Raw genomic sequence first — 26,319 nt, 5'->3', positions numbered from 1 at the left:
AAAATGATGATACTGGTTATTTTCACAGGTGCAGTCGCACCAAAATAAATCCTTTACAACTTCTGGAGTTGTCCTAATTTAAGTTTGCAATGTGCAATTGAGTGAAATTACTGGGAATCTTTCTTCTTTAGAGGTACTTGTCATTTCTGCTTTCTGTTAAAGTAAATGGATGGTATGGGTTCTCATCACCCTTTAAAATTCAACTACTAGCCTTTGTCTCAGAGTAATGATATATCTTACTAACTACTTCTACTGTCATATTATGGAGGCATAGACATGCACAAAAGTTAGAAGAGTGTGTACTTGTTCACTGTTGAAATCAGAGACGGGGGAATATTGATTGAGAGAGGAAAAAAGAGTATTTGTCTCTTTGGAGGTGCCTTAAAGGCCTTGCCTGGGCTTCTATTCTTACCCATGGATTCAGTGCTGACTCTTCAGGTAGAGTTATGGTTTATGACGCTATTAAAACCTTCCCATTTTCTGTATTAAATACTAACAAAAACCAGTGCCTTTGTTGGGAAAGGGTATGCTTGGAAATATGGTATTACAATAAGTTCCCTCCTGGGACACTTTTTTTCCTGTCTAAATTGAGAGAGAAAAAAAGTGGGTTTTGACATTGAATCTTCTTTCCTAGTAGACTTGGGACCTTGCACCTCTCATTGGCAGAGGATGGTCCCAGCCTGTGCTCTAGATTGACGCCTTTCTGTCATCAGAAGCCTGGCTTCACAGTTGAAAAGCAAGCTGCAGAAAGCCTGGTTTGCCTTGGATATTGCCTTGCTTTCTGGGAGATTCACAAATAGGTTTGGAGGGCAGGCTGAGTAATGAGGGCAGCTGCATTTCTGCAAGCAATTAAGAGTTTTTCCGACTGGTGTGAAAGTGCAGCTGTGGTGCATCAGCTTATCCTCTGGAGACAGAGAGAAAAGGCTCAAAGACTCAGGAGGTTAAGCTCAGTGAGAGGAGTTGCAGCATGCAACTGCTGCAGTGTAACTTACGGCTCTCACCAGGGAAGGGATGAACAGATGGTTCGAAAGCTCTCATTGATTCTGTAGCCATACCTTGATTTCATGGGTCAGGAATGTTTTTGTGTGCAACCTTTTCTCTTTAGAAGGAGTATAAATGAAGTCCCATTTCCTGAACACAAAAGAACAAATTATAAGTGCGTTCCTTGTTCAGAGGTCCAGGGCTGCTTTCCAGCCAGACCTAAGCAAACCTTCCATGGGAGCCTGTCAGAACACAGCTTCCCTGTTGGTCTCTGATGCACATACGTGCTGTCTCACAAGTCGGTGCCCCAGTTGCTGTGTCTGGTGATCAGACCTAGGAGATACCCCAGAAGAGCTGTCAGCTGAGGCTTGTGACTGTCTTCAGATCAAAGACATTCTTGCTGGCAACTACCAGTACCCTCCAGGAAGACTTACTTAACTCATGTTGTTTACCAACCTATAAACTTGTAATGAGCTGTAACAGCTACCTACCAAAAATTACCTGGTAAGAATCCAAAATATCTTTTAGGCCTCTTTAGACTAGAGAAGAGCTGAGACTTGCTGACAATCTAATTAGTACGCCCACATGACTGAGGTCTGGGAGTAACTGATGTAGTTTGAACTGCGTGCTGTTTCCACTAGGCTGTAGCTCAGACTTCTGGGCTAGGATGCTTCTACCATATGCTTATTCTGCAAGAGAGATGTATAGTGCTCAATCACAAACACTTATTAATTGCTTTTTTGGGATATTATTTGATAATGATTCTTGTGCATCCCTGTGGAGGAGGCAGACTAGCAAGTATTATCTTCATCTAGAGAGAAAGAAGCTTTGATAATGAGAGCAACTAACCTGACCTTGTTCATAAAAGGCAGCATTGGTAGAATCCCTTCAGTGTTGAGATCAGACCATGCTGCTCTTTATTATAGTACAATGTTTGTTTGTTTTGTTTTTAAATAAAAGAGTAAGATTTTCAAAATGTTTCCAAGGGAGGAGGGAGTGGGCTGTATTTACAGTGGAGAAGAAATAAGAGTATTATTTAATTTTTTTCTTTGTGTGTGTTTTAGAAATAAAATTAATTGGTCAGATGTCAGAACAGTCTTTTGAATGATCTGAATGAAAGCAGGGAGTTCTGATAACTTCAGAAAATTCATTAATCTTGTCTCATGTATTCTAGGTAAGATTTCAGGGGATAAATTGTCTGTTTTTTAACCCAGAGAATAATGAGGACATAGAGCTGCCTGATTTCCAAAGAAGGCTTGCATGATTTGGAAAATCAAGTAACTGTTTAAGTGGTAGATTGGTTGGTCTTTTGACATTCATAAAATCAATGTCCTTTCTGAAGGAATTCTCTGCTGACATTGTCCCTTTTTTTCTTGCAGGAGGGTGTTGATGAGACAGGTATTTGACACGTGGTTGCTGAATGCCTGCAAGCAGCAAGAATACAGAAGGGGAGAAAAGAGGGTAAATGTAACTCTCTTAGCTGGCCTTGCTTAGGAAATAAGAGTGGATGATTTCTTAGTCACTGTCTGTGAACATGAGTTAGCATGAGATGGACTTGGATGTTGTAAATTCCCTTTTTCCTTGTGGGAGATTAAGTCAGGGGAAACAGATTATAACCAATATTTACTAATCACCTTTTTAAAGTTAAGCTGTTTATTAATAATAGAATCAAGCTGTTATTATTAGAGGATAATTAGTCACACTTAACCTACTCCCTCACCCAGTAAATGTGTGCTCTCTCTCTCACACTCTGTCCAACCTGGTTGAAACAATAATAGTAATAAAGAGCCAACCCCAACCTATTTAAGAAGTGCTGTGTTGTACTGCCAAACTAGTTGCTTCTGAGTACGTGTCCATAGAGTCCCTTAAGGTGTCCTTCATTTCTTAAGATGTATGTATAATCCTGTAGTCTTTATATATAGCTGCCACTGCTGCCTTTTATGTGGTCTGAGTTATACAATTCATAGTTGATGGTAGCATGTGTGGGTACCCTTGTGCAGATATGGCTGATTCTTGGTGTTCTCTGATTATCGGTCCTTGCAAATCCAACAGGACTGGTTTCTGGAGCTTATCGGTTCTTGGGAGTCTTTCACATGCTGCTTATCAGCTTGTATTTTTCCTCTCTTTGGCTTGCTGTTTTCTGGTAACAGTTTCTCCATCTGCATGTATATAGGTACCTGCAGAACATGTTCACATAAACTCACAGCAAAGGGGCTTTGATGTGTTTGTTGCTGTTCAATGTGAGAAGAGGAAAACAAACATTGGACAGTTCTGTGCATGTCATCTTTAAGGAATTGTCTTCTGTTGTTTGTAACTGGCCTGTCATGAATACATTGCCACCTTCTTTCCATTACAGGCTGTACTTCATTTTGAAAGGCAACTATTGCGTTGTTTCTGGTGCTTCTGGCGTAGAAGAACAGCTGCACTTTTGGAGGAGCAAGAGAGCTTGGTTCGTGCAAGAGATCACTACAGTAACCTGCTGCTGCTAAAGACTTTCTGTCTGTGGAAGCAAAATACTCAGGAGAGAAAAACAGAGTAAGAATTTTTTTTTTAAAAAGGGAGAATTATTTGGATTGGCCGTGTGGTGGCCTACTTTTAACAAAGCAGCATTTAATTCACAATGATTCTGACTCCTTATGTGTGCTTTGGAATCTACTAGTTTGTCTTTCAGTAAATGACTTACTGAAAATAGCAAGTGTGGACTCAAGTCTGTGCTAGAGGGGTTCAGTAACATGGATTGCATTATAGGAAAAATAGTTAAATTATTTTTCTTATAGGAGGCTCAAGGAGATGCAAGCCTTAAGATTTCACTATTCAAAGTGTCTGCAATGGACTTGGAACAAGTGGAGAGAGGTGAGAGTTAACAGATGGGGAAGAGCTTGAATCCTTTTTGTTACGTTCAGATTGCTTGTATCCATATGGCTAGAAATTAAATTGTGTATTTTAAACATTAGTCGTTCCTAAGCTCTCCTCCCTTTCCAGGATAAAACCAGTTCAGTGTGGGCGGAATAGGAATTGGGTAGGGAGGAGAGGGAGTTCTTTGACTTCTTGCTCACTTTTAGTGAGTTTAGGAGATTTACCTGGGAAAGTAAGCAGAGTTAACATGATAAAATTGTCCCTAGCCAGTACTGTGTATGTCCTTCTCACCGCTTTACTTAACTTAGAAGTTTGCAGCAAGGCCATGGTGTATGGTCTGTGGTCATGCAGAAGTCATAGCAGGCCCTGTCAGGCGGCCCTTCACTTTTATGCTGGGCCTTTTCCTTACCATGATGTGAGGTACCAAATGTGCCTTGCAGCGTGTCTCAAGAATCTGTGAGAAATTTTAGACTTGACGCTAGTCTGTTGGTCCAGAACCTTTAACTTGAGTGATTACATTGGTCTTCAAGAGGATTCCTAAAAAGAGCAGAAAAAAAAAAGCCTCAAATAGGCCTTCTGGAGGAATAGCAGAGTGCAGCACCAGTTCGAGTGAAAACTTATTACAGCAAGATAAAGGATTGATGTTTCCCCAGAAACTGGGAATGGTCCTTTTCCCTCTGCTCTCTGCCACTGCCTGTTTTCCCTCCATTGCGTGTCCATATCTTTTTTCTTTTTTTTTTTCCCCCCTTATAGTACGTGGGACATCAGCGTGAGAAATGGAGGAAGCTGGTGCAAGCAGACATGCACTATCAGCACACATTACTGAGCAAGACCTTGGCAGCCTGGAAGGTAGGAGGGAATGTCCTGTTCTTTGAGGGACTTCTGTGCGTGTGCTGAAGTGTTTCAGTGAGAATGGCAGAGGTGTCACACTGTTTCACTCTAGGCACTTACACACCAAGCATGCAAGGTACAATGGAGGCTATTGTAGATACGGTTGTACAAGCTCTAGCACTGCTTTTTGGAGCAAAAGAACCAATGTAATCTTGTGGCTTTGGTGCAGGGTAGATAATAGCTAGTATTAGTTAGCATGTAATAATGACTGTTCATCTTGGAAAAGCATTTGATTTCAGTGGCTTGTAACCTGATTTTTTTCCCCTATACTCTACTGCTGCTACTGCTCTCCTAAGCTGCTACTGAGAGTATCCAGGTGTCTCATCTCCTCAGAGATGTTGGCAGTTGAGGGAAATTTTACCTCTCTGTGCTTTTCTTGCAGAGTTACCAACTTAATGTACAGTGCATTCTATACCAAGTAGCTGAAAAGGAGAAACAGCGCACTAGACTACTGCTGCGGTAAGCCAGTGTTTCCTTGTGCAGCATGAGAGAGAAGTGACTACACCGCAGTCAAATTATTCTTTCACTGCCACCTTTGTAAATTTTTGAGTGTTCAGTGCTGGGAATTGACTTTGCTGTGCATTGCTATTTCTGTGCAGGTCATCTATCTAAAAGAAGTCAACATCTTCCTGGATTGCCATCTGTTTTGCTTGAATGTTTTTTTTTTGGTCTCTGTTTAGTCCCATGAGAGACAGCAGACAGCAAACTGTATCATTCCCTGCAGTGCATGGATTCTGACTGCTATGATATTAAAGCAGCCTGGAAGATGTAGAGGCTGTCTTACATTATAGTGAGGAGAATAATTAAAGATAGCATCACTTAGTTAAAACTAAAGCAACCAGTACAATCTCATTTGTTTTAATGCTATACAGCTTGAGTCACTTGCAGAGCCTGACTGACTCAGCTTAAGATACTAGATTTATGGGTGTGTTCTGTTTTTCCACTGCCTTCTCTTCAGCAGAGAGCTGAAGGGGCAGAAGCTGGTTTTCAAGACTGAGTTTATAAAGGCAGCTGGTTTTAGTTCCCCTGTGAGTGGGAAAGTGCCAAGTGAACAAGTGAGAATAATTCTTAATCGTTTTTGTTTGATTTTTAATTTTCTGTATATTTTACCTTCAGACAGCTGCTGTGTACATGGAGAGAAAATGCCCTTGCTCTTATACATGAAGCTAAGGCAGCTACTCGGGCAGATGAGCACTACAGGAGAGCAATCCTGTCAAAGGTAGGGTCTGTATAGCAGATACCAAGGTCTAAGTGCAGATGCTAGTTTGGGCAAGGGTCAGGTAATGCAGTTAGAAGGACCAGAAACTGAATCCAAGAGCCACTACTGAGAGAGGTCTAAAAAGTTGGAGTTCCCTCTTATTTTTACAGGTATCTCTGAAACTTGTCTCTGAGTGAGCTCATGGTTTTTTCCTCTTTCTTTCTTTCTCCCATTTCCTAGAAAGAAGGGAAAACCGGTAGTATGATAGAGCATAGTAGCATTACCTGGTGGGGGCAGGAGCAGACGGAGAGGCAGAAAAGAACAATGCCTTGAAAAATGCCAGGGGGACCCTCTGAAATACTGCTGTATTTAATTTGTAGGAAATCTGCAATGTCTTGCTGAGCCTTATGTGAAAGGTGAGGTGGAGATGGTTATGGTGTCAGCATTGTGGAGTACATTGCTTCCCCTTCCAAAGACCATTGCAATGCCAGTCTGTATCCTGTCTCTTGTTTGCATTGTATCTTTAGGTGTTGCTACAGTGGAGCCACGCTGCCTCACTACGAGTGTATTGCCGTAAGCAGAAGGTGACAGCTGTGATGGAAGCCAGAAAACGTTTGGATATAGGTGAGCTGATGGAGATATTAAACTCTCAAAAGGCTGAGTTATCTGTGTATGATCCTTTGAAAGACATGGCTTAGTAGGGCAGTCTTTTGTGTCATCTGTACAGATGAAATGACTGGATGGTCTATTAAGCCTACAAAGGATGTCCCCATAGAATGGGGAATGACTTGGGACTCCAGTGATCTGTTGAAGGCTGCTTGTGTGACTTTTGCTTCTCTATTGTTTCCCTGTCTATATAAGGGATGGTAACACTTCCTTCCTCAAAGAAATTTCCCATTGCTAATTTTGAGAAGCTCAGATGTCTCTGTTTTGAGGGCAGTGCAAGTAATCTTACCAATTACTGCTTCAATCTTTGTCTAGAAAATAATATAAAAAGGCCCTCAAACTCTGCAAGCATTTTCATGGTACTAGCCATGTTCTTGACATGAAGACTCTGAAGTACAGAGGGCAAATTATTTCATAAAGAATGTCAGTGCAGCCAGGAAGACTCACAAGTCACAGCTCACTGTCCATTACCTGAAGTGTTTCACAATCCTTCCTAGTGCTGAATACTGTCAGCGCTGAGTATTGTCAGTGTGTTAAGTATTGCTAAAACAGCTGATCCCCTGATACTCTGACATTAATAGTCTCCTTTTGGTATGTGAATTAATTTATCTTCTCCTAACAGTGCGTTTACAGACCCTGTTTCTTCACTGGAAGGAATTAACTAGGGAGTGTCTGATGCTGAGGGCTCAGCAGCACAGGGCAGTACAGCACCACCAGCAGCACCTACTCCAGAAGTACCTGGTGAAGTGGAAGAAATATCATCAGCAGTGCCTTGGGAAAACGGTGAGAAGGATCTGCAGCCTCCCCAGCCAGTGAGCCAGGGGGTGAAGTTACAGGTGTGGAGGAGCAGGCCATGTCCCCTGGTAAAGGGAATGTAGTCTTGGCTGATGAGGAGCAAGACAGCCTGTGTCTTGCCTGAAGAAGTTTTGATAGAACTAATAGACTTAACAGATAACAAGCTGGGCTTGCCATGTGTGGGATCATTGACTGTTGATGAAATCCTTGCCTGGGCACATAGATATTTGCAAATGCACTGTAGGGCACTTAAATATTGAGGGTGGCCTCAACAGAACAAAGGGAGGGTGATAAAGGCTGTTTGGTACCTGTTCTGCTCTAGTAGCATTTGGCTCAGATAAGTGGGGTTTGTCTGCAAGTGACTCACTGTTTTGGTTGCCTTAACAGCTGCTACAGAGACAGGCAGATCAGCTAATGACTCATAAACTTTGCTCTGCTTCCTTCTCTTGCTGGAAGACACGGGTAAGGAATTGTCCTCTGGGTAGGTATCTAGCTCCTTGCTGATCCTTATCCCTTCTTCTCCTTCATACGCCATTTACCCATGAGGACAAAAAAAATTATTTAAACATTTTCTGGATTTTTGGTTCTGTTGGCGCAAGACACCTTGATGTAAACTGGGTGAACTGAGCAGGTTATTCTGCTATGGTTCCACCAGCATGTCCTGTTTGGTTGATGCTCTAGCTAGTGCTTCTGGTGTGGGATGTGTAAAGTCCTAACCTGGGTGATGTGCAATTTTTTTCCCTGATAGCTGTTGCAGCAGCGGTGGGAAAAGCAGAAGGCAGTGCAAGCCTTGTGGCACTGGTCTCTTTCATTGCAGAGAAAGGTAAGGGTGGGGGGGGTCGGGGCAGATGAGTAGTGGATTTGCAGATGTGCAGGTCATATGCAGATTTAACTGCAGTCAGCAGAATGCACGTTGAATATCTGTTTCCTTTAATCTTTGGGGTGATATATGCTATTCTAGGATGATGGAAAACTCCCTAAATCCTCTTACCCGATTAAAAAATTTGCACGGGTTTTTCCCCATCCAGTCTCAGCTGACTTAAATCTCTGACCCTTTGTCCTTGTGGTAGTGTCCTGCTGTTGCTGTAGCTCTGCCTGTTACTATCCAGTGGAAGGGGAAGTGTTCCTGTCTGCCCGGGGCTGGTCTTTGTAACACTCACAGCTATCTGCTGGTCATGTTGTAGGTATTTGATGCTTGGCTCAGATTTGCCAAAGGGCAACAGCAGAAGAAAGATCTCACTGAAAAAGCCGCAGGAGTTTACCACACTGCTCTTCTGAGAGAAGGTGTAACCCGGGTCTCGAGATACACTGCTGACATGAAACAGTTGCCGGGACAGCTCCAAGCCCAGCACCAGCTGAAGGTGAAAGAGAAAGTGATTGTCCAGATACGTCCAGGACTGGTCTGCTCTGATCTACTCTGTGTGTGTGTGTGTGTGTATGTATCTTGGAGCTCTTGTTTGGATCTGACATACACTTTTGCCTGTGGTTCAAAGCAGAACACCCTGTCCTTTCACTCAGCTGAGACTTGAGCACTTCAGACTTAGTTGTTAATTGGGAACCTTTCTTAATGAAGCTATGTCAAAACTGTCCAATTCCTGCCATAAACAACATTGCTGCATGAAGCCTTTGCATGTGGCTAGGGTCTGGTCTCTAAATTCTGTGCTAGAATGAAGCATTAGAGGCTGCGTCTAATCCCATCTTAGCTTTACCACCACTTATACCTTCAAATGTGGGCTTGTGTCACTTCTGCCTTTGAGTATCAGCCCAGCCCTGTGTGTAGAAAGGAAGATAGGAATGTCTGTATTGATTGCTCTCTTCCTGCTCCTGGGCAGCTTTCCCAGCTCTTCTTCAGGTTTTCAAGACACTGGTTGTTCATTTGCTAATGTGCAGCCTGCCTTACTGCAGAACTACCCAGCTAATTCTCTTTACCCAAATGTTACCGCAGTGGACCTGCTAATTTAGCTTAGAGAGCTGGTATGGCTGTGATGTCTTCAGACATCTCGGTTCTTTCTGCGGTGGTGTTCTCCCTGGGTGGCATGCTGCTGCTTCCTACTCTCAGCCATCAGATGTTCTACTATTTGTGTTGGCAGGCAGCCTACAACCTTCACCAGTCAGTGTATCGTTGTGCCATGCTGTGGAAGCAGAAGGCTCTTTCCAAGAAATTAAATAAGCCTTGTTCTTTTTTGCCACCTCTGAAGAAACAAGTGACATCTAAAAGACCTGGTGTTAGCCCTGAGACAAGAGGACATTCAGCAGAGGAAGAGCCACGGCCTTCAAAATGCAGTCATCTACCATTTCACCTTGTTGATGGGGACTCAATTCTCAGTGATCTGTGAGTGTACAGTTCTAGTCCCTCCTGCATTTCTCTGGCATATATGTAGCTTTGATACATGTAGTCTGTTGGGGTGTCTCTCATTTTTGTATTTCCAAGTTTTCACACTGATAACTGTTAGTTCAGTGCAGTTTCTCTAAGTCTCTGACCCTGCATCATACAGCTGGCGTGGCAGTGTTACACAAGAGCTGCTGCATAATGCATACATCAGCCCACAAATAATGAAAGGATTTGGGAGACTCTACTTCATATCAGTGACAGGTAGAATCAGCTCAGCTATGTACTTTCCACTATGCATTTCTCAATATACAATTATGAATTCATGGCACATTGGTCATTTGTCATAGGAAAAGTTACACAGGGAAACATTTGAAAGATGTATGTGATGGGACTTTTACCATTGTGAGAGTTTATCTTGTCCAAGTGACCTAGAGCTGTCACTGAAGTCGTGTCGAAGGTCTGATGAAATGATAAACGTCAAGATTCTGGCTGTGTAGAAGCTGAACTTTCTCTTCCCCTTTTCTTGCCCCTGGGGAAGCTATTCCTTAAAAAATTCTTACTGATCTTGGGGCAATTGCAAGGAAGAATCTTCCATGGAGCTTCTCAGTCCAGGACAGGAGCCTGACAGGGAAATAAGGTGATAGGTTCACGTTTCTTTAAGCTAGTATATGCTGCCAAAAGTAGTAGTTCTGCCTTGTTCAGTTCAGTCCCTTCCACCGCTCCTCATGTTGGCACAATCATTCATATGGTGAACCAGATTGCAACAGTAATACAGGTCGAAATTTAATCTTTAAAAGTTATTATTGCATGCAAGGATGAGTCATGGAATAGGACTTTTTCTTTAGCTGCAATGCCAGCCTATGCTGATTTAAAATAATCACGAATATGGGGCATTATTGGTTCTGTTTGTTCTTTTCAGAAGTGCTATTCGACGAGCAAGGTTACCACCACGGAGGCCTGACTTCCTTCTGGAATCTTTAGAGAGCAAGGAACTGCTGGGACCTGCTTTTACTAGGTGGAAAATCTGTTTTTAAAAGTAAAGAAAAAGAGGGTGACAGTGGGCCTTATGCTATGCTTGTCCTCTCCACTCCCCTTACCTTCACAGTACAGAACATTCAGTAGTTATAGGACTGTGCAGTGCTTTATACTACCAAAAGGCCATAGTGACCTTAAAATCTTTAGGTTTCTTATACAAAGCAGACAAGAATAATGGAACTTTCAAGTTAATTAAATGGCAACCAAGGCCTTTGTTTCATTAGTGAGAGATTTTGAGGGAAAGATAAGGCACATCACTTATTTCGAAAATCAATGAGCTTAGTTAATAAGTAAAGTTTCCTTTTCTGTTAGCCTTGCCACATAAACTCGGAATTTTGTGTTGTGCAGGATTCTTTTTGGCTCATAGGTCATATTTGCTCCACAACAGGTTTGGGTCTGGATTTAACTGATCTACTGAGGGAATCATTAATGATTCTGGTAATGTAGAGCCAGAACTGAATATTTCTCTGTCTTGACTGAATCAACTTTGTTGCTCTATTTTTACTTTCCCCAAAAAGTCTGTGCTACTGAAATTGTTCAACTAAGCAGTGGTTTCACTGTCTTGAGTGTTCTGCACTTGTTTTGGTTACGGTATCATGTCTTAGCCCTGAAAGTGAGGGAGCTGAAACTGCTCTTGGTATAGAAGCTGAAATTGCTTTTAAGCAGATGTACGTTGTTCTGTAATTAGCTCTAGAGGAGGGAAATATCTATCAGTTTCCTGTCAAAACCTGTCTGAGATTCCTGCTTCTGCTCCCCTCTTCCTCTTGTCCCCAAACCAAAATAAGGCAGGGTTTTGTTAATGGGTTGAATTCACAGCTGTAAAGAAATTGTTTCAGCCTGGATTAATGTGGAGGATTTGAAGCAGGGCAGGTAGGAGTAATGGAAACCTTAACTGCTTTTGGTGCTTTTTTTGGGTGTTTTTTTTAAACCACTGTGGTGTTTTGTTTTTTGTGTGGTTTTTTTTTTTTTAAATTGCGGTTTCCCCTGCATCATAAAGCAGCTAACTGGAAAGCTGCATGCAAGGGAGTAACAAGATTCTCCCTATTTTTTGCACTGACTGCAAAGGACAAGACCAACAGTTTGCCATGTACAGGGAACTCATCCTTCTTCCTTTGCAGATCAGAGGCACCCTTTCAGCAACCAGCTGTGAACAAATGTTCTGCGCAGACTGGGAACTTAATGCTAACACCTCAAATGGAAGAAAGTGCCTGTAAATGTCTATCTCAAATGGGCAATACCACTCATTTCTATCCACCTCTCACACGTGCTGCTGTCCCGTCTGTACCACTGTGGACACAGGATGTGTGCTGTGCTGTTCAGAGGCCAGAGGTGAAAGCTGGAGCAGAAATGGTGAGTGTATTGCTGAAGGAAAAATCAGTATGCTCACAGGGCTACTGTCAACATGCATGCTGCTTATTGCTGGTTTTTCCCGTGGCTTCTCTGGACTGCCCATCTGGTTGTCGAGCTCTTTTTTTTTCTTATCCTAGCTGTCATCTTAAAAGCTGACCAAACTGGCTCTGAATGCCCAAGAACTGTTTACCACCAGTCTGAAGCAGTATTTCACTAGCTGACCAATCCACAAGCGTGTTGTACCGTAATTCATGCCTTTTTTCCTGGTCTTGTGTCCTTCCTAGCTGGGTGCTTTTCCTAGCAATTGACTCGAGAGTGCTGCTCCTTCAAAGAGTTACAGCAGTTACAGTTTGCCAACCAGATTTCAGGGATTTAGGAGTAACTCAGTTTAGTAGCAGTGGCTGTGGCTGAGAGTCTCAAAAATTAAAATTTACTTCATCTGCAAGTGGGTGCTTGCATTTTAAACTCCTCTGTTCCACACGGAATGGGAGGTGTTAATCTTGATGAAATATATCCATGCTGGAAATGAGAGAGCCCATTTCTTAAACTCTGCTGTTTCTGGTATTTTGAGAGGGGCTCAGCAACTACAGGGCGGGTATCTGAGAGTGGGAGTAGGGCTTAGCAGGTCAGGTGCCTCCTACTTGTAGGGCTTACTCAAGAAAACCCTGTGAGGAAAACAGTTATTCTGTCCTTGTAGAGAGATCAGCCTGTGAGTGCTCACAAAGGAGCCCGTTCCCAAGACTCTCAGCAGGACTCTGTGGAGAAGTTGCGACCAAACTTGCAGCCACATCTGCTGTCACCTGAAGATTTGGTGGGAAAATGGAGTCACCAAACTGCAGGTAGGTCGTCAGATCTAAACTGTAGCAGCTGTGTGTCCTCCTCCAGTTTATGCAAGACTGCAAGTCAACTCCACAACATGTACAAGAGGCAAGGCAGTCTTGTAAGCCTGCATCACAGGAGGTGAAGAGTATCAGCCATTCCTTTTCAGGATGGTAAGTTTTGTGGATCCTGCTGAATCAGGGGCGCTAAAGCCCTGTTCTAGGGATTGAAGGATGGGAAATGCTAGGGGTCAGCTGCTTTTAGTGAGAATGTGCTTGAGTGCTGAGATATGCACGTGCACAAGGCTGAATATACAGCAGAACTCATTTCAGGAGGGAAGAATTCACCCAGGAAGGTTCTCTTTAAGTTTTCCCCATACTTACAGTATGGTCGTAAAGGGGACAGATGGTGTCTAAGCACCTCTCAAGTGTGGTCGTTTTAATGACATAAAGGCATGAAATTTGTGTTCCATGGGACTAGATTTACTACTTCGTTCTAAAGTAGATGTAAACCACTTAATCATGAATAGGCCAAAATAGCATTTGTAGTACTAAACCATTCACTAGAGCATTTCTCATCTTTTTTTGGTGTTTAAACTGAGCCTTGAGAGCATGTAATGCTGTCAGGACTCCTGCTCTCTCGCTGTACCTGATCTTTTGGGTGAATAAGTACATGTCACAGGGGTGACAAAACATGTGAAAAGGACTCGGGAAGGTTCCATGTTTCCTGTCTACTAACCTGACTTTCCTTGATAAGAAACAGTGAAAGTCTGTTCCTCTTTCATTGCTTGTGCCTTGTATCTTCCATTCAGCTGAAGGGGAAGAAAGGGAGCACGGGTCCAGAGAACTGGTATTCCAGAGAAAGCTGGAAGTTGAACTCCAACACATCCAACAGCAGATGCAGTACTACTTCAGCAGGAAGCAAGAACTCAGGTATGTTGGAAAGCCCCTTTAGCCAGCCTTTCTTCATGCTGTCAACTCCATATTGCTTTTTTTTGTACGCATCTACTTTGAAAATAACCGGTCTGTTCACAGCAGAGCTATGAATGAAACAGGGAAAAGTTCTAGAGGTTTTTGTTTTCTGCTTTTAAGAGTTCACTCCAGGTGGGAGAGAGTAAATGTGCAACTTCTTTTGTAGTCAGCAAGTAGTTTAATACCTTTGGCAGCTGTTGGAGAAAGCATGACAAAGGTACCATTGGGTATAATCTGAAGGTAGTACAAATGAACTGGGCAGAGGAGCTGAAATTTAGTTTTTAGTTCTTTTATCATGAGGAGTGAAGCCTTAGCTTTTCCAACTGTCAATTAAGAAAAAAATATGGCTGGTATTTGATAACTTCTCTATGAGAACAAGAACACATTTACAAAAATGCCTAAGAAAATGGGGCTTGGAGGGGATTCGACTGTCAGGAAAGGAAGTAGGAACTAGAAGTAGGAAATGGAGACAACAGTTTTCAGACAAATTTCTCTGCCTTCCATTGTCCTTTCCTTTTTATTTTCCTTTTTTTTTTAAAGACTTACCATTCACTGGTTTGAGACAGAAAATTGGGTCTTATTGCAAGTCTAAGTTGGTTTAAGACTGTTGAACTCCTAATTGGGATAAAAGAATCCTTCTAATCCATTTTATCAGGTCCTGTCAACAGCAGGCACAGATTCTACAGAAGTGGCTAGAAAGGAGCACACAACCAGGGGACCAAGATGGTGTACAAGCAGTTCAGGAAGAATTGGATCAGGTGTGTAAACAGCAAACAAACTGAAGTTCCTGAAGTGATTATCTCTATGCTATGTACTTAGCCTAAAGACTGATGGCAATTGTGAGGAATTGTATAAGATGGTGTTGTTAAAATGCCAAGAGAAGGGAAACATAATCAGAAGTGGGCTGACGAGCAGAACAGACTGCTGTGGGAGAAGCATCTTCCTCTTTTTTCAGAAATGTAACTCCAGCTCCAGTAGACCTTTCTAGGGCTATTTTGAAGGTACATAGCAAGCTTTAGTAGATTCGATCTCACATTTTTTTCTATGATTTCTCAGGACTGTGTAGCTACACCACAACAGACTGCATCTGCATTGCTGTCAGCTCCCAGGTTCATACGGCTGTGTTACCCCTCAAGCTAGTAGCCAATACTTGGCTGTTCCAGAGTGACAAGAACCATTAAGTGGGATAATATAAAGGCTGCTAGAGCTCATTCACTCTTCCTCTGTCAAACAGGCTAAATGCTGTCTTGCTGTACAAACAACTTATGCAATTGTCTTCACTTTCAGTTGCAGGTGAGGATCAACACTCTTACCAAAGCACAGCTAAAGGAGAGACATCATGTGCAGAAGCTGGTTGCCCGCCTGCGTGATATCCAGATTGCTCTGGATATATAATGCATCTGCACCAGTATTCCAGCTCCTGGGTAGGACTTTTTGCCCCTTTCATAGTAGGGAAGGATGGAAGAGATGTATATAATCCCTTATTCTATGTATGTGGCACTTCTATAAATTAAGTTTAAAATATTTTTTGCTTGGGTTTTTTTTGTTACTACAGCTGGTTAAAAACCAAACAAAACAGGAGCTAAACACACCTCATGCTGCACTCAAAATACCTAGTTTAGGTTACTCTGACATTTCAGAAAGATAAGCAACACTGATAAGACTCTTTATTTCAAAGTGTTTGCAATTAAATGAGTTCATGTCAGTAAGTCATACACTTTGACATACAAAAATACCGTGCTACTGATACAGTTGAATTAAATGGATTCTCCATGCAGGAGAAATTCACAGCATTATCAGTACCCTCTAGGAACTTTGCTTTCACTTCCAGGGCTTGTTGCTGACCACTGTGTAAGAAGTAATGTTTGTTAATCAGCTAGCTCTGCACAGTATTAAGACCACCATGAAAAGAGTCACTTGCATGCTGAATCCTCTCCTCCTTAGATTTCTAATAAAGCAAACATCAGGTAACCCATCCTCCATTACTAGGCTAACAGTAACCTTCAGATACTGTGGATGACGATGCTGAGTAGGAAGAAATTAAAGCTTAAAGTTGCTTTGGCTGTGTCTGGATGCCATGGGCCACAGTGGAATAGGGGGAAAAGATTCAGTTGTCTCTTCCCTCATCCACTGGAACAGATTTGTTTTCTACTGTTAACGTGACACTGAAGTGTAGTCAAGCAGCTAGTCCTAGCTTTATCCTCTTGGGGTTGATGTTTGCCTTAGTCTTTTCTCACTCCTAATGGTTTAAAAAAGTGCACATTTCTAGAACCTGTATAAGTTAATATACTGCTGCAGGAGTAAACTTGCTAATGCCAAGAAGTTTAACAAGATAGGTGGCTGAGAGCCACTTCAAGCTTTCAAACTCCTCCCTGTGTAAAGTGAGGAAACATTGACTCTCGGAGCCAAATGAATTTTCTCCTGCTTGTCACCCAAACAGCCACCATTATCTGAGGCATGGCTGGGCTACATCACTTAGAGGCAGTTTATCATCCCTTCTTTCCTGATGACAAGCTAAGCATACAGGACTTGGCAAACTGGACATTTGTACAACAAAATTATATTCTATTTTCTGCAGTGCATACAAAGAAGATAGGTAATTAGGAAATCAGAGCTGGTCAAAGCCTATCATCTTCTTGAAGTAGCAGAAAAGTAGCTCAAGCAAGGAACTAATGAGAAATCTGTCAGAGAGCAGAAAGGCAGGTTTCATAAGCATGTCCACTCCAACAAGCTCTGGCTAGTAAAGTCAGTTCTAAATGAGTGCCTGGACTTGAAACAGTTTATTCTCTAAAAACAAATTATACATTGTTTTAAAATTCAATTCCTCTTCTTCACTTTGGCACCAGTTTCTGCCAGTGCCATACAGTGCCACATTCAATGAATCCAAGGTGTTAGATTTTAACTCTTCCTGACAAAGAGACTCTAAAGTTTTGCTGTAGGATGAAGCTTCAGCATAGAGCTTTCAGCCCCCAGCACATTCCTAGAGTTAAGTATGAGGGCAGAAGTCAGAGCCAGTGTGGGGTTTTTTTTTATATTTTGAGTAAGATGAAATAGTTGCCAGTTCATTATAGGAGGGCCAGGTTGGCACCTGGGAGGCAACTTGGGATTGCTTCAAAGAGCTGTAATATTTTTATACACAGTCAGTGCATAGGGCATCTCACTCCGTGCAATAAAAATTGGTCCTCAAGTATCTGAAACTGTTCTGTAAATAGAGGAATTAATTCTTCAAGAATTTAGTGACAAAGCAACAATGAAGATACATAGCAGAAAGTAAAAACGTATTTTGGCTGCCATCTCATTGCATCACACAAGAAAAACCACCCCTACATTTTCTAACCCCTTAATCCAAGAGGTGAAGTAACTGTCTCTCATACAGACAAAATCTTTAAGGCCTGGAATATCAAAATAAAACCATGGATTAGGACACACAGCTTTGTCAGCTTTTTTTTTTAAAAAAAAATCCAAAGATGTTTCATTGTATGGAATGTAGACACAGTGTTTTCAGGTTTAAAATACAGTGCAAAGTCAATTTTTAAAGGGACAATGTCAGGTAAAATAATTAAAGTTGTCAAACAGTAGAAAACCTGGATGAGTGTAATTTATTGTATTGATGCTGTCTGCTGTACATTTTGCTTTGGACTGTGAAGCCACTTGCTCGTTTGGCATGCTGTGCATTCACAGGCTGCCTTTATGTAAGAACTTCAGCGGAGCGTCTTAGAATAAAATAAATATGAGAACACATTCTTTACTCAAGGTCTGAAAAAGAGATATTGCAGATATAAGGTACAAGGTCTGACTCAGCCTGTCAATGCCCCTTTAAATACAGCTAATCTCTACCTTCACCCTTCTCCCCATTGCACCTGCACAGCCTAGGAAGGCTTAAAAGGGACTTAACAGGCTCTAAGAACATAATTATCCTGTGGCACATTGAGGGGAGAAAATGAAAGACTACAGGCACAGGGTGGGACTGAAACCTCCACGGTCAACATCTTTAAAGGCAGCTGTACCTGATACATATGTGGTCATTCAATTCTCTTTCTGCATTCAGCAGCACATTAACTGTAGACCAAATACTCTCAAGTTTAACAGAGCAATGACATCTTCTGTTTTCCTCACCCAGGTCCTGCTGAGTGATGCATACTTAAGTGAAACGCTCAGTGGTGTGAGAAGAGTCCCTTTGTATAGAAAACCTTCTTGCTGAGCGAGTTTCTATAGAGAGCCCAGTGCTTCTCCAAAGCGGATTTTCTGTCCGGCTTTGAGGTGGAATTTGAAGTCCTTGGGTGCCTCAAAGATGAGTACAATCGTAGAGCCTAAGTTAAATTCCCCTAAATGTTCCCCTTTCCTCATGGGGATTCCCTCCTTGTTGTTGTTGGATATGAAGCTGAAGTCGTAGTAGGAACCTTTAGAGTAAGATGGACTGTTGGTACGCAAGTCCTGTACAGAGAAGGAAGAAACTGTTACTTGAGGATTTCTGTTCTCTGTATGTACTAGCACAGCTGTAGGCTGTGGCTATCCAGGCATCTTCAATGGAAGAACTTACTTACAATTCAAAAGTACAATAGGAATATTTAAAAAAAAATAGTCTATACTGGAGATGCCTCCCTTTAAATCAGTCTTAGAACATCAGTACTGTGAAACACCTTAATCTCAGAGTAATAAGATTCTTAATTTTTTAAAAATTTTCTTTTATTGTACTGTACCAACCTCAACCATCAAAACCAGAAGGTTGCCCCTCCTACTATCTTGCTCACCTGGTCAAAGTAGATGCGGATAGAGCCCACGTTTGTTGCTCCTACAGCTGTTAAGGAGAAAAAGCCATGTTTCCAGTCACCTGTAAGGACAACCCGTTCATTGTGGCAGAACAGTTCCTTGATCCAGCGAGCAACTCCAGGATTCACAGACATCAGAGAACCTGCAATAGTGAGAAAATCTTCAAGCTGTCTGGTTCGTAGCAGTATTGTAATGCTAAGTGGTATTTTCAGTATAAGTGTAGCTGATTCACTAAACAATTCTGTCACTTATTTGTAGGAAGAGAGGCAAATGCTAGGCAGAGCGAATGATAGATAAGGCTGTAGTAAAAACAAAGGGGTCACAGAAAGATGTAATCTTTAGTCTTCTGTCCAGAAAGATCAACACTCTTGGGCAGGGCTTGCATTACTTTGCATTCTTCCTAGCAGAACCACAGGGCAACTAAAGGCCACGCTCATCCTTCATTATAAGGCTTGAATGCAACCTGGAGCACCATTTACAGTTCTCTGATAGAGCAAAGGGTTTAAATTTTCATACCTGGCCGACCAGTACCCCCCTCAGCTTTCACTTACTCCCATCTACAGCTTCAACTTGGCTGTGTGTTTCCAGGCAGCCAAAGCCTGCCACTGAAGTAGGGAGCAAAATCTGGGGTGGGAGTCTCTTTCAAAATATCTGCCATTGTTGAAGCCTGTTCTAGCATCAGTCATACCTACTCCTCTCTCACCCAACGGAGGTGGCAGGAACTCATTTCCACACTACCTGATGCTATTCTTCTACCAAAGATGTAACCAACCGACTTCACACTAGTGTCACCTACAAATTCACATGACAACTACTGTTAATTGTCATCTGATAGGCCCTTAAGAGAGATCAGGGTAAGGCCAAAGGCAGAGCTAGTCCCTAGCCTCAGCCTTGATAGGCAGAACTGAAAGAAGCCTTCTAATAAACACGTAAGATCCATCTAACAAAACGCTACAGGCTACAAAAAGGAAGCTAAAGAAACTTTTGACAGCTCAGAAACAGGTTTCACTGGTTAACTATCCAGTGCATGAGAGCAGCCCCTTCCCGTTCTCTTTGGTAAAAATCCGTAAAAGCAGTTACCTGAGACTGTGGCTGAAAACCAAGTAGCTATGTAGCTACAGCTCACCAGGAAATACTAATTATGTGAATCACTTTAAAAAAGTTTACTACAGAAGAACCTCAAAAATTTAAATCTTTACATAGTCCTTGAAGTAATTTAGTAAGGTATATTAACTACACATATTTTTAGCTATAAAATGCATCTGCTTTGCTGCACTGTAATCCAATAGTAGCATTTCACTAATACCCCTTTGTTTCAATCAAGGCCTAGCTTCAACCTGGCACTTGACAGGTTTCTCAAACCTTGTGGCACTGTCTTTCTCTCATGGTGTTTGAATCCAAATCCAAGTACTTAGGTTTTCGGTAGATACTAAGTAGTAAAACATTTTTGTTATCTGCTGAACTGGAGTATGATGATTTGCAAAGAGGACAAAAAGATCTGATCCCAGCTCCAGTAGCATAATTGTTTAGTTGCATCTTCTTTGCTAAGCACAGGGAGAGATCATATTTTAGGGTACTGTTTGGTCTGATAGCAGAACTATCCATTTCAGGTGCAATCTGAACAAACCATGTTTGGGAACAAGTCAGGTCAGTACACGTCAACAGTTATTTCAAAGAACTAAACCAGCCTGAAGACAGTATTACTTTTTTCACCATTGATAATGTGATTTGTTCTGGTAAACTATACTACTATAAAATTCATTCCCGTTTGTGACAAATCACTTTTCTACCATTATCTATCATGCGACTGGACAACTGCTGCAGCGGTGCGTCTCGTTCAGCAGTGCCACAGCGATGCTTCCCTCCATAGCTGCTCTGCATTCGTCTTCTAGGAACAGAAGCCTACCTGGGAAATGACGTCGGTGTGACACTCTCCAGTCAGTGGGTGAGTGGAAGCAGTGATAATCCCCTGGGGCAAGGTAGATTACACAATGGTAGAGCTCATTCCCCTCCTTTGTGACTAATTGTTGCTGAAAAGAGTTACCAGGTGAGGCTGCAAAGAAATCATGGGAAGAAAGGGGTTAAAAACATTCTTCATGCACTCATCTACCCTAGCCCAGCAGCCTACAGAGAACCAGTGGTAACAGCAGAGGACTAAATGCACATGTATTGTCGAGACTACAAAAAGATACACTTCATCCAGAAATCCAGTATTTCAGTGTTCTTTTCCCTTTACAACAAAATTAGATGCTGTATTGTTCTAATCATCTTCGAAGTTCTTTAATTTTTGAGTTTGCCCTTCCCTAAACAGAAGAGCAGAAACTGAAATCCACTGAAACAGAGTTTTTATTAAAGCTACCTTTTTAAGAACAGTTCTTCTCACAGCAACCCTTTTAAGAACAGAATTTGTGAAGACTCCCTATTATAAAATACAGTAGTTGCATTTGTGTTTATGTTGAAAATAACCCTCCTGTTTGCAGAACTCAGTCTCATCAGTCCCCCTGCCAGTTTAGCAAAATGTGTTGCTTTCATCAAAACTCAAGGCCTTGGAGACTGCTTGAGGTGCAGCAGTCAGTAGTGCTTGAGCATAAATCTTGTTACAGAGGAGTGTTTTTGCTAAGCAGGTGCTTGGGCACATTTCGGTCTGGCAGCAGGAGTGCTACAGCCTCTTTATAGTGGCAGATCTTGGAGTCAATTGCAGGAACCAAGCAATTAAATTCAGATAATCAGAATGAGCCAGGCAAGACACTATAAAGCCCCGGTGAAAAAGAGAAGAACTAGAAGAGTGACATGTTTATCCCCAAATAAAACAAAACAAAAATCTTTTTTGCCTGCTTTTGTTCCTGACAATGTGAGAAAGAGATTAAAAAAAAAAAAAATCTCTTTTCCTGTGATCTCTGAGAACACTGAAAGGGCAGAGTGGAATAAATGCAGAACTGATGCAGAACTCACCCTGTCTAAAACGCAATTCCTCTGTGGAGATGCGAGGTCCCAAGAAAGATTCCAGAGAATAAGTAACCCCTTTTACTTGCTCCACTTCACAGTTTTTTACCTGTCCAAAATTAAGGATCTTGCCATCAGAGGGACTAATCTACAGCGAAGAGAAAAAAATGAAACACATCAGGAATTCATTCATTCCTATTCCTTTGGGGGGCAGGGGGAGCGGGTAGTGTAAAGCCTTCATTTCCTTCTACTCACCACGCTGTGCGCACAGCAGACTGGCCGTGCTTGTGGTTTCAGCTTCCTGCGGAAGAATTCGCTGAGGTTTCTGTAGTGATGCAGATCTTCAACTGCTGCCTCCTTCATGTTCACTCCAAAGGTCCAGATGTACAGGCTGTAGACAGGCTTCCGCAGCCATGTAGGCAGCTCCACTTGGTTCAGGCGACCCCAGGCTCGTGAGAGCAGGCGAGTTGGTACCGATTTGTACAGAGCAACCTAGAGAAAGAAGAATTGCACCACGTCGTTCAGGTCTTCGCACTGAACTGGCTTTCTCTTACTCCTCCCCATAAAACAGAAAGGATCAAACTGTTCTGCTAACCACTCCTTGAGTTCAGTGGGTTACACCACACACAAAGTAGCCTTTAAGTCAGCAAAAAATTAACACTGCACTTCATCCTCAGTCCCTCCGCTCTGATGAGAGCAGATGAGGGACAGGATGAAACTTACTATAACCTTACACTGAAGCCAGAACCTCCACTCCCCCGCAGGCTGAAGCTCCACACTCAAGTTACTGGAAACTGCCCAATGTGAGGCTTACAGAAAAAAAGACATGTTTCACATATTCTAGAACACTCATCAGAAGGGTTTAACATTACCACTATATTCATTTTTGTGAATAACCAAATGAAAACTGACTGAAAAATAATTCTCAGTGTTTGATAATGTGCTTCTCAGCTGCATCTACCAATGAGGGTGTTTTCCACATCCCAGTATTGTACTGCTCTAACCATACCAGTACAACTGAAGAAACACCCCTGTGGCTGCAGCTACACCGCTATAAACTTATGCCAACCTTACTCGCAACAATGGAGTTGCTAATCACAAGAGTATAAAGTGCCTTTATTCCTGTAGAAATATACTTTTGAACTTACACCAAAGCTTAATTTTTAGTAGCAAGAAAAACAAATGAAAGAATGTTGCTAAGAGGTATATGCTGCTGATGTAACTGGACAAATGACAGTGTCTTCCTGTCGGTAATTCCAGCAGATAACTCTTCCAGGGTTTGTGATACTCGGTATCAGCCAAAAAGCTCATATGACCATGATGTAATCGGGGGAGTGAGAGTGTGTGGACTAAAGGAACTGAATCCTCTGAAACCAGTTTTGCAAAGGAAGTAGTGATCTGCTGAATCTGGTAGGATTTTTTTTGAACAGTACAGCTCAGCTACATTTAACTCCCAACAAGAAGTTGAGGTTTTGTTTTGTTTTTTTTCTTTTTCTTAGTGAGAGTCATCATTTATTCTCAATATTAATCATATCCTTCACAATTAAGTCTTGCAAAATACAGCCATAAACAGAAGCACACTCTGGCTGAGAGCCTGTCTATCATATCAAATACAGTGAATTAAGATTTCACTCAGAAATCACCATCCTGCATCACATTAAAATACAGTGATATTTCAGAAAGAAAACACCAACCTAATCTTCAGATAAAAACTTCTAAATGAACAGCACCCCAGGTTATATAAACTGAAGCAGTGAAAGAAAAAAATGCTTTGCCATTTTATTTGACATGCCTTACACAGCGTTAATTTCTACACTCAATTTTGCTCAGTTTTCCACCAACACTGAGAATATGCAGATACAAGTGTAAAATCACAAAAATCAAAAGTGCTATTTCCTAGTAGCCCCTTCTCTTCAGAGGAGCCTGGTTTTCAAGTTGATGGAATCAAACAGAACAGCTGTTCAACAAAATAGTCTTTAAGAATGGCAATTTGTTGCAATTTTCAATCAAAACATGTGTGGTTGTTGCATTCTGAAATTGTATGATTTGTGGGGAGAATAACCATATGCAAGGCATCCTACACCCTGCTCTCTCCCTGTGTCAGAGCAGAGATTTGCATATCATTTGGACAGGCTGGATTACAAATGCTCAAAGAACTTGAGGAGCAAACCCTCTCTGCAAAAATGACAGAAAGCAAGAGACCACTCCAGTGGGGCCAGGAAAGGGAACTTGAGAAGAGATTCAGTCTGCCTTATCCTAGCCCTGATACTCTGAGGTGACTGAATTAATTCAAAAGTTTCTGTTGATTTCCCTGGGTAGGCCCCTGACTGCTAGAGGACAAAGAGATTCTCTGCTACCAAAAAAATCACTTGTCTGTGAAGCAACTGGTCAACACAACTATGAACTGTAAAAACTAAAGGGAAACATGAATTGCATCTCTCTGCTTTCATACTAGTGATCATCAGCCTCTGCTATATTAATGATCTCTCCACCCAGCTGCTGCCAGCTCCCTTCGGTATAAAACAGCTAATGGACACGAAGCGCAACAGAGACCTGCTCACACTTACCCTGCTCATAGGCCTCCATCCCACTCTGGTCAAGGGTTTAAGAGCACCGAAAGGCAGAAGGTAATAGAGAATAGTCAGAGGCCAAGAACGGAGTTTCAGAGCAGGCCTAGACATACAGCTTAGCTGGCCCAACCTTCGCCTCAGGGCCAGCTGGGGAAATTGCAACCTGAAAGATTACATACACAACATAAGAGGGTCAGCCATCTCAGCTTCAGAACCACCAGCTTCTGATAGCTGGGGGTGACTTATTCCTGCCAATCTTTATTTAAACATTGCTTTACTCCTTTATTTTGATCAGTTCTTCCCCTTCCCAAAATAGAAGACCAGTTTATCTCAAAAGAAAGAAGAAAAATCTTCTGTCCAAAAAATTGTGTTCACTCTCACACATCACATGTTATAAATGACACCCTCAAAAATTAAAGACAAGATCACTTGCAGGTGAGATCTGAAAACAAAGTCACAGCTGGTTCATCCAACTAAGAACATAACATGATAGTCTATGGCGGAAATAACAAAGAGCAAAGGTTCTTCTTCCATATATCAGAAGATTACATCCCCAGGAAATGGTTCTTGTGACTGTTCCAGCTGTTGGACAGCCGAAGTGGACAGCAAACAATATTCTGAAAGCTAGAAATCTGGGATGCTGGGACTTTAATAAGAACTCTATGCAGGGACAATTTTAAGGAAAGAACAGATACTCTGAGGAAAGAAATCTTTCAAACCTAATAAATTGAGGTTCCTCAGAGGGTTCATGTGTTGAAGGTATCTTGACTAGACTGTGCCTCAAGTTGATTTTGTATCACAAAAGATGTTGGAGTCAAATTTACACAGACCTGTTGGTCATTTGCTAACTTCAGGAAACAAGCACTTACTTGAGAAACAACAGGAGTGGCACTCCTGAGTTCATTAATACAATTTACAAATAACTTGACTCCAAAAGACATCTTTCCAAGTCTTAAAACCTTCACTGGGTACCCTGGTTCTGAACAGAGAACATGTGGCCAAAGCCGATACTGCTAGGGCTGCAAGATAATCTGGTCTCCATAGCCCAATAACCAACTCCTTCGCCTCATAACCAACTGCATCTATGACTTTTTGTCATGTGGATGACCTGATTGAGAGGAAACTCATTTTGCACAAATGGCCACGGGGACAAGTTAAACTTGTAACTCTCAGAGGGAAAAGCTGCTCAGCTTATTAGCAGAGGACCTGATAGGCCTCAGTTCAGACTCCTGCGGGAGTCCTGGATGAGAGACCCTTCAGGTCCCTGTTTATTCTTTGGCTTCTACTCACAAAGAAACCATTGGCATTTCCAAGGTCACATTATCAAATGAAAGTCTGCCTACCTGAGGGCAAAATATTCAGATCTTCTAGGCAGACTTACATCCTGGCTAAAAGATGGTTCTCCACACACTGCTGAAGGCAGTATGCCTGTAACCAGGATACAGCTATGGGCACACACAAACTGGAAGTGGTATGCTCTGGCTGCTCTGAACAGCTTGCTCTCTCACTGACTTTATGATATGAAGGATGAACTATAAAATACTGTGCATGTCTTTCCAAGATGGAAAGAAGCTGGGAAATTAAAAGGAAATTTTCTTGCCAACATACTATTTTCAAAACTTGGATCAGAATGAAAATACCATGCAGGCAGGTACAACTGTCACCACTTTGGGATGCAAGATGGTGCTTTCGGCTCAGAGACTTTTTTAATGCAGTGAACACAACTTCTTTCCCCCCAAGAATTAATAAATAAAAACCAGAGAATGATCTTTGCATCACAGCGCAAGGGGGGAAAAAAAACCCCACCCCCCTGAGGAGATAAAGTGCTGTCTCAGCAGAGGTAAAGCCGGCTTTCTTCTCAGCAGGAGGTGGGACTGACTCGACAGGGGAATAGGAAGGACATGGGAATCGGAAGGGACACTTCACATCCTTCCTCCCACCCTTACCACCCGCCAGCCTGCGGTCTGCTCGAGGGCTGGCGGGGCTGGGAGCCGGGTTGCCAGCACGGAGTGCGGAGGCTGCCAGCACCGAGCGAGCACGGAGGTCCCGCTCCCCCTCCCGCCGCTCTCCCCCCCCTTCACTGCAGTCACTCCTGGACCAATCCCTGCAGAGCTGCATCCTGGCAGCTCGCTCCGGAGCCCT

At 42.3% G+C, this 26,319-nt stretch overlaps 2 protein-coding genes across 19 annotated transcripts in view; one reads left to right on the top strand and one right to left on the bottom strand.

Annotated features, from left to right (window-relative positions):
- The window catches only part of SFI1 (SFI1 centrin binding protein), a 32,485-nt gene extending 17,067 nt beyond the window's left edge, over positions 1-15,418 (top strand). For 8 of the 15 annotated variants that reach the window (XM_074844115.1, XM_074844116.1, XM_074844117.1 and 5 more), the window contains 18 exons: positions 2,361-2,442; positions 3,338-3,516; positions 3,759-3,834; positions 4,591-4,686; positions 5,111-5,187; positions 5,845-5,947; positions 6,454-6,550; positions 7,215-7,375; positions 7,775-7,849; positions 8,136-8,210; positions 8,572-8,820; positions 9,478-9,719; positions 10,639-10,734; positions 11,873-12,104; positions 12,802-12,943; positions 13,735-13,855; positions 14,550-14,652; positions 15,182-15,418. In XM_074844115.1, the coding sequence (XP_074700216.1) occupies positions 2,361-2,442; positions 3,338-3,516; positions 3,759-3,834; positions 4,591-4,686; positions 5,111-5,187; positions 5,845-5,947; positions 6,454-6,550; positions 7,215-7,375; positions 7,775-7,849; positions 8,136-8,210; positions 8,572-8,820; positions 9,478-9,719; positions 10,639-10,734; positions 11,873-12,104; positions 12,802-12,943; positions 13,735-13,855; positions 14,550-14,652; positions 15,182-15,289 (2,314 nt within the window). In that variant the 3' untranslated portion in view covers positions 15,290-15,418. Of the gene's footprint in view, positions 1-2,360; positions 2,443-3,337; positions 3,517-3,758; positions 3,835-4,590; positions 4,687-5,110; positions 5,188-5,844; positions 5,948-6,453; positions 6,551-7,214; positions 7,376-7,774; positions 7,850-8,135; positions 8,211-8,571; positions 8,821-9,477; positions 9,720-10,638; positions 10,735-11,872; positions 12,105-12,241; positions 13,097-13,734; positions 13,856-14,549; positions 14,653-15,181 lie in introns of those variants that run through there. The other 7 variants (XM_074844113.1, XM_074844114.1, XM_074844118.1 and 4 more) reach the window with 7 other exon arrangements.
- Positions 15,419-15,541: 123 nt separating this feature from the next.
- The window catches only part of PISD (phosphatidylserine decarboxylase), a 29,572-nt gene continuing 18,794 nt past the window's right edge, over positions 15,542-26,319 (bottom strand). For 3 of the 4 annotated variants that reach the window (XM_074844126.1, XM_074844125.1, XM_074844128.1), the window contains 6 exons: positions 24,175-24,340; positions 21,863-22,099; positions 21,617-21,755; positions 20,571-20,717; positions 18,646-18,806; positions 15,542-18,328 (listed from right to left, as the gene is read on the bottom strand). In XM_074844126.1, the coding sequence (XP_074700227.1) occupies positions 18,104-18,328; positions 18,646-18,806; positions 20,571-20,717; positions 21,617-21,755; positions 21,863-22,099; positions 24,175-24,340 (1,075 nt within the window). In that variant the 3' untranslated portion in view covers positions 15,542-18,103. The remainder of the gene's footprint in view (positions 18,329-18,645; positions 18,807-20,570; positions 20,718-21,616; positions 21,756-21,862; positions 22,100-24,174; positions 24,341-26,319) is intronic. The other variant, XM_074844127.1, reaches the window with a different exon arrangement.

This window comes from Strix aluco, chromosome 18, assembly GCF_031877795.1.
Source record: "Strix aluco isolate bStrAlu1 chromosome 18, bStrAlu1.hap1, whole genome shotgun sequence".
NCBI lineage: Eukaryota > Metazoa > Chordata > Aves > Strigiformes > Strigidae > Strix > Strix aluco.
Note: the sequence above shows the minus strand (reverse complement) of the source record. Positions and strands in the feature narration are given on the sequence as shown.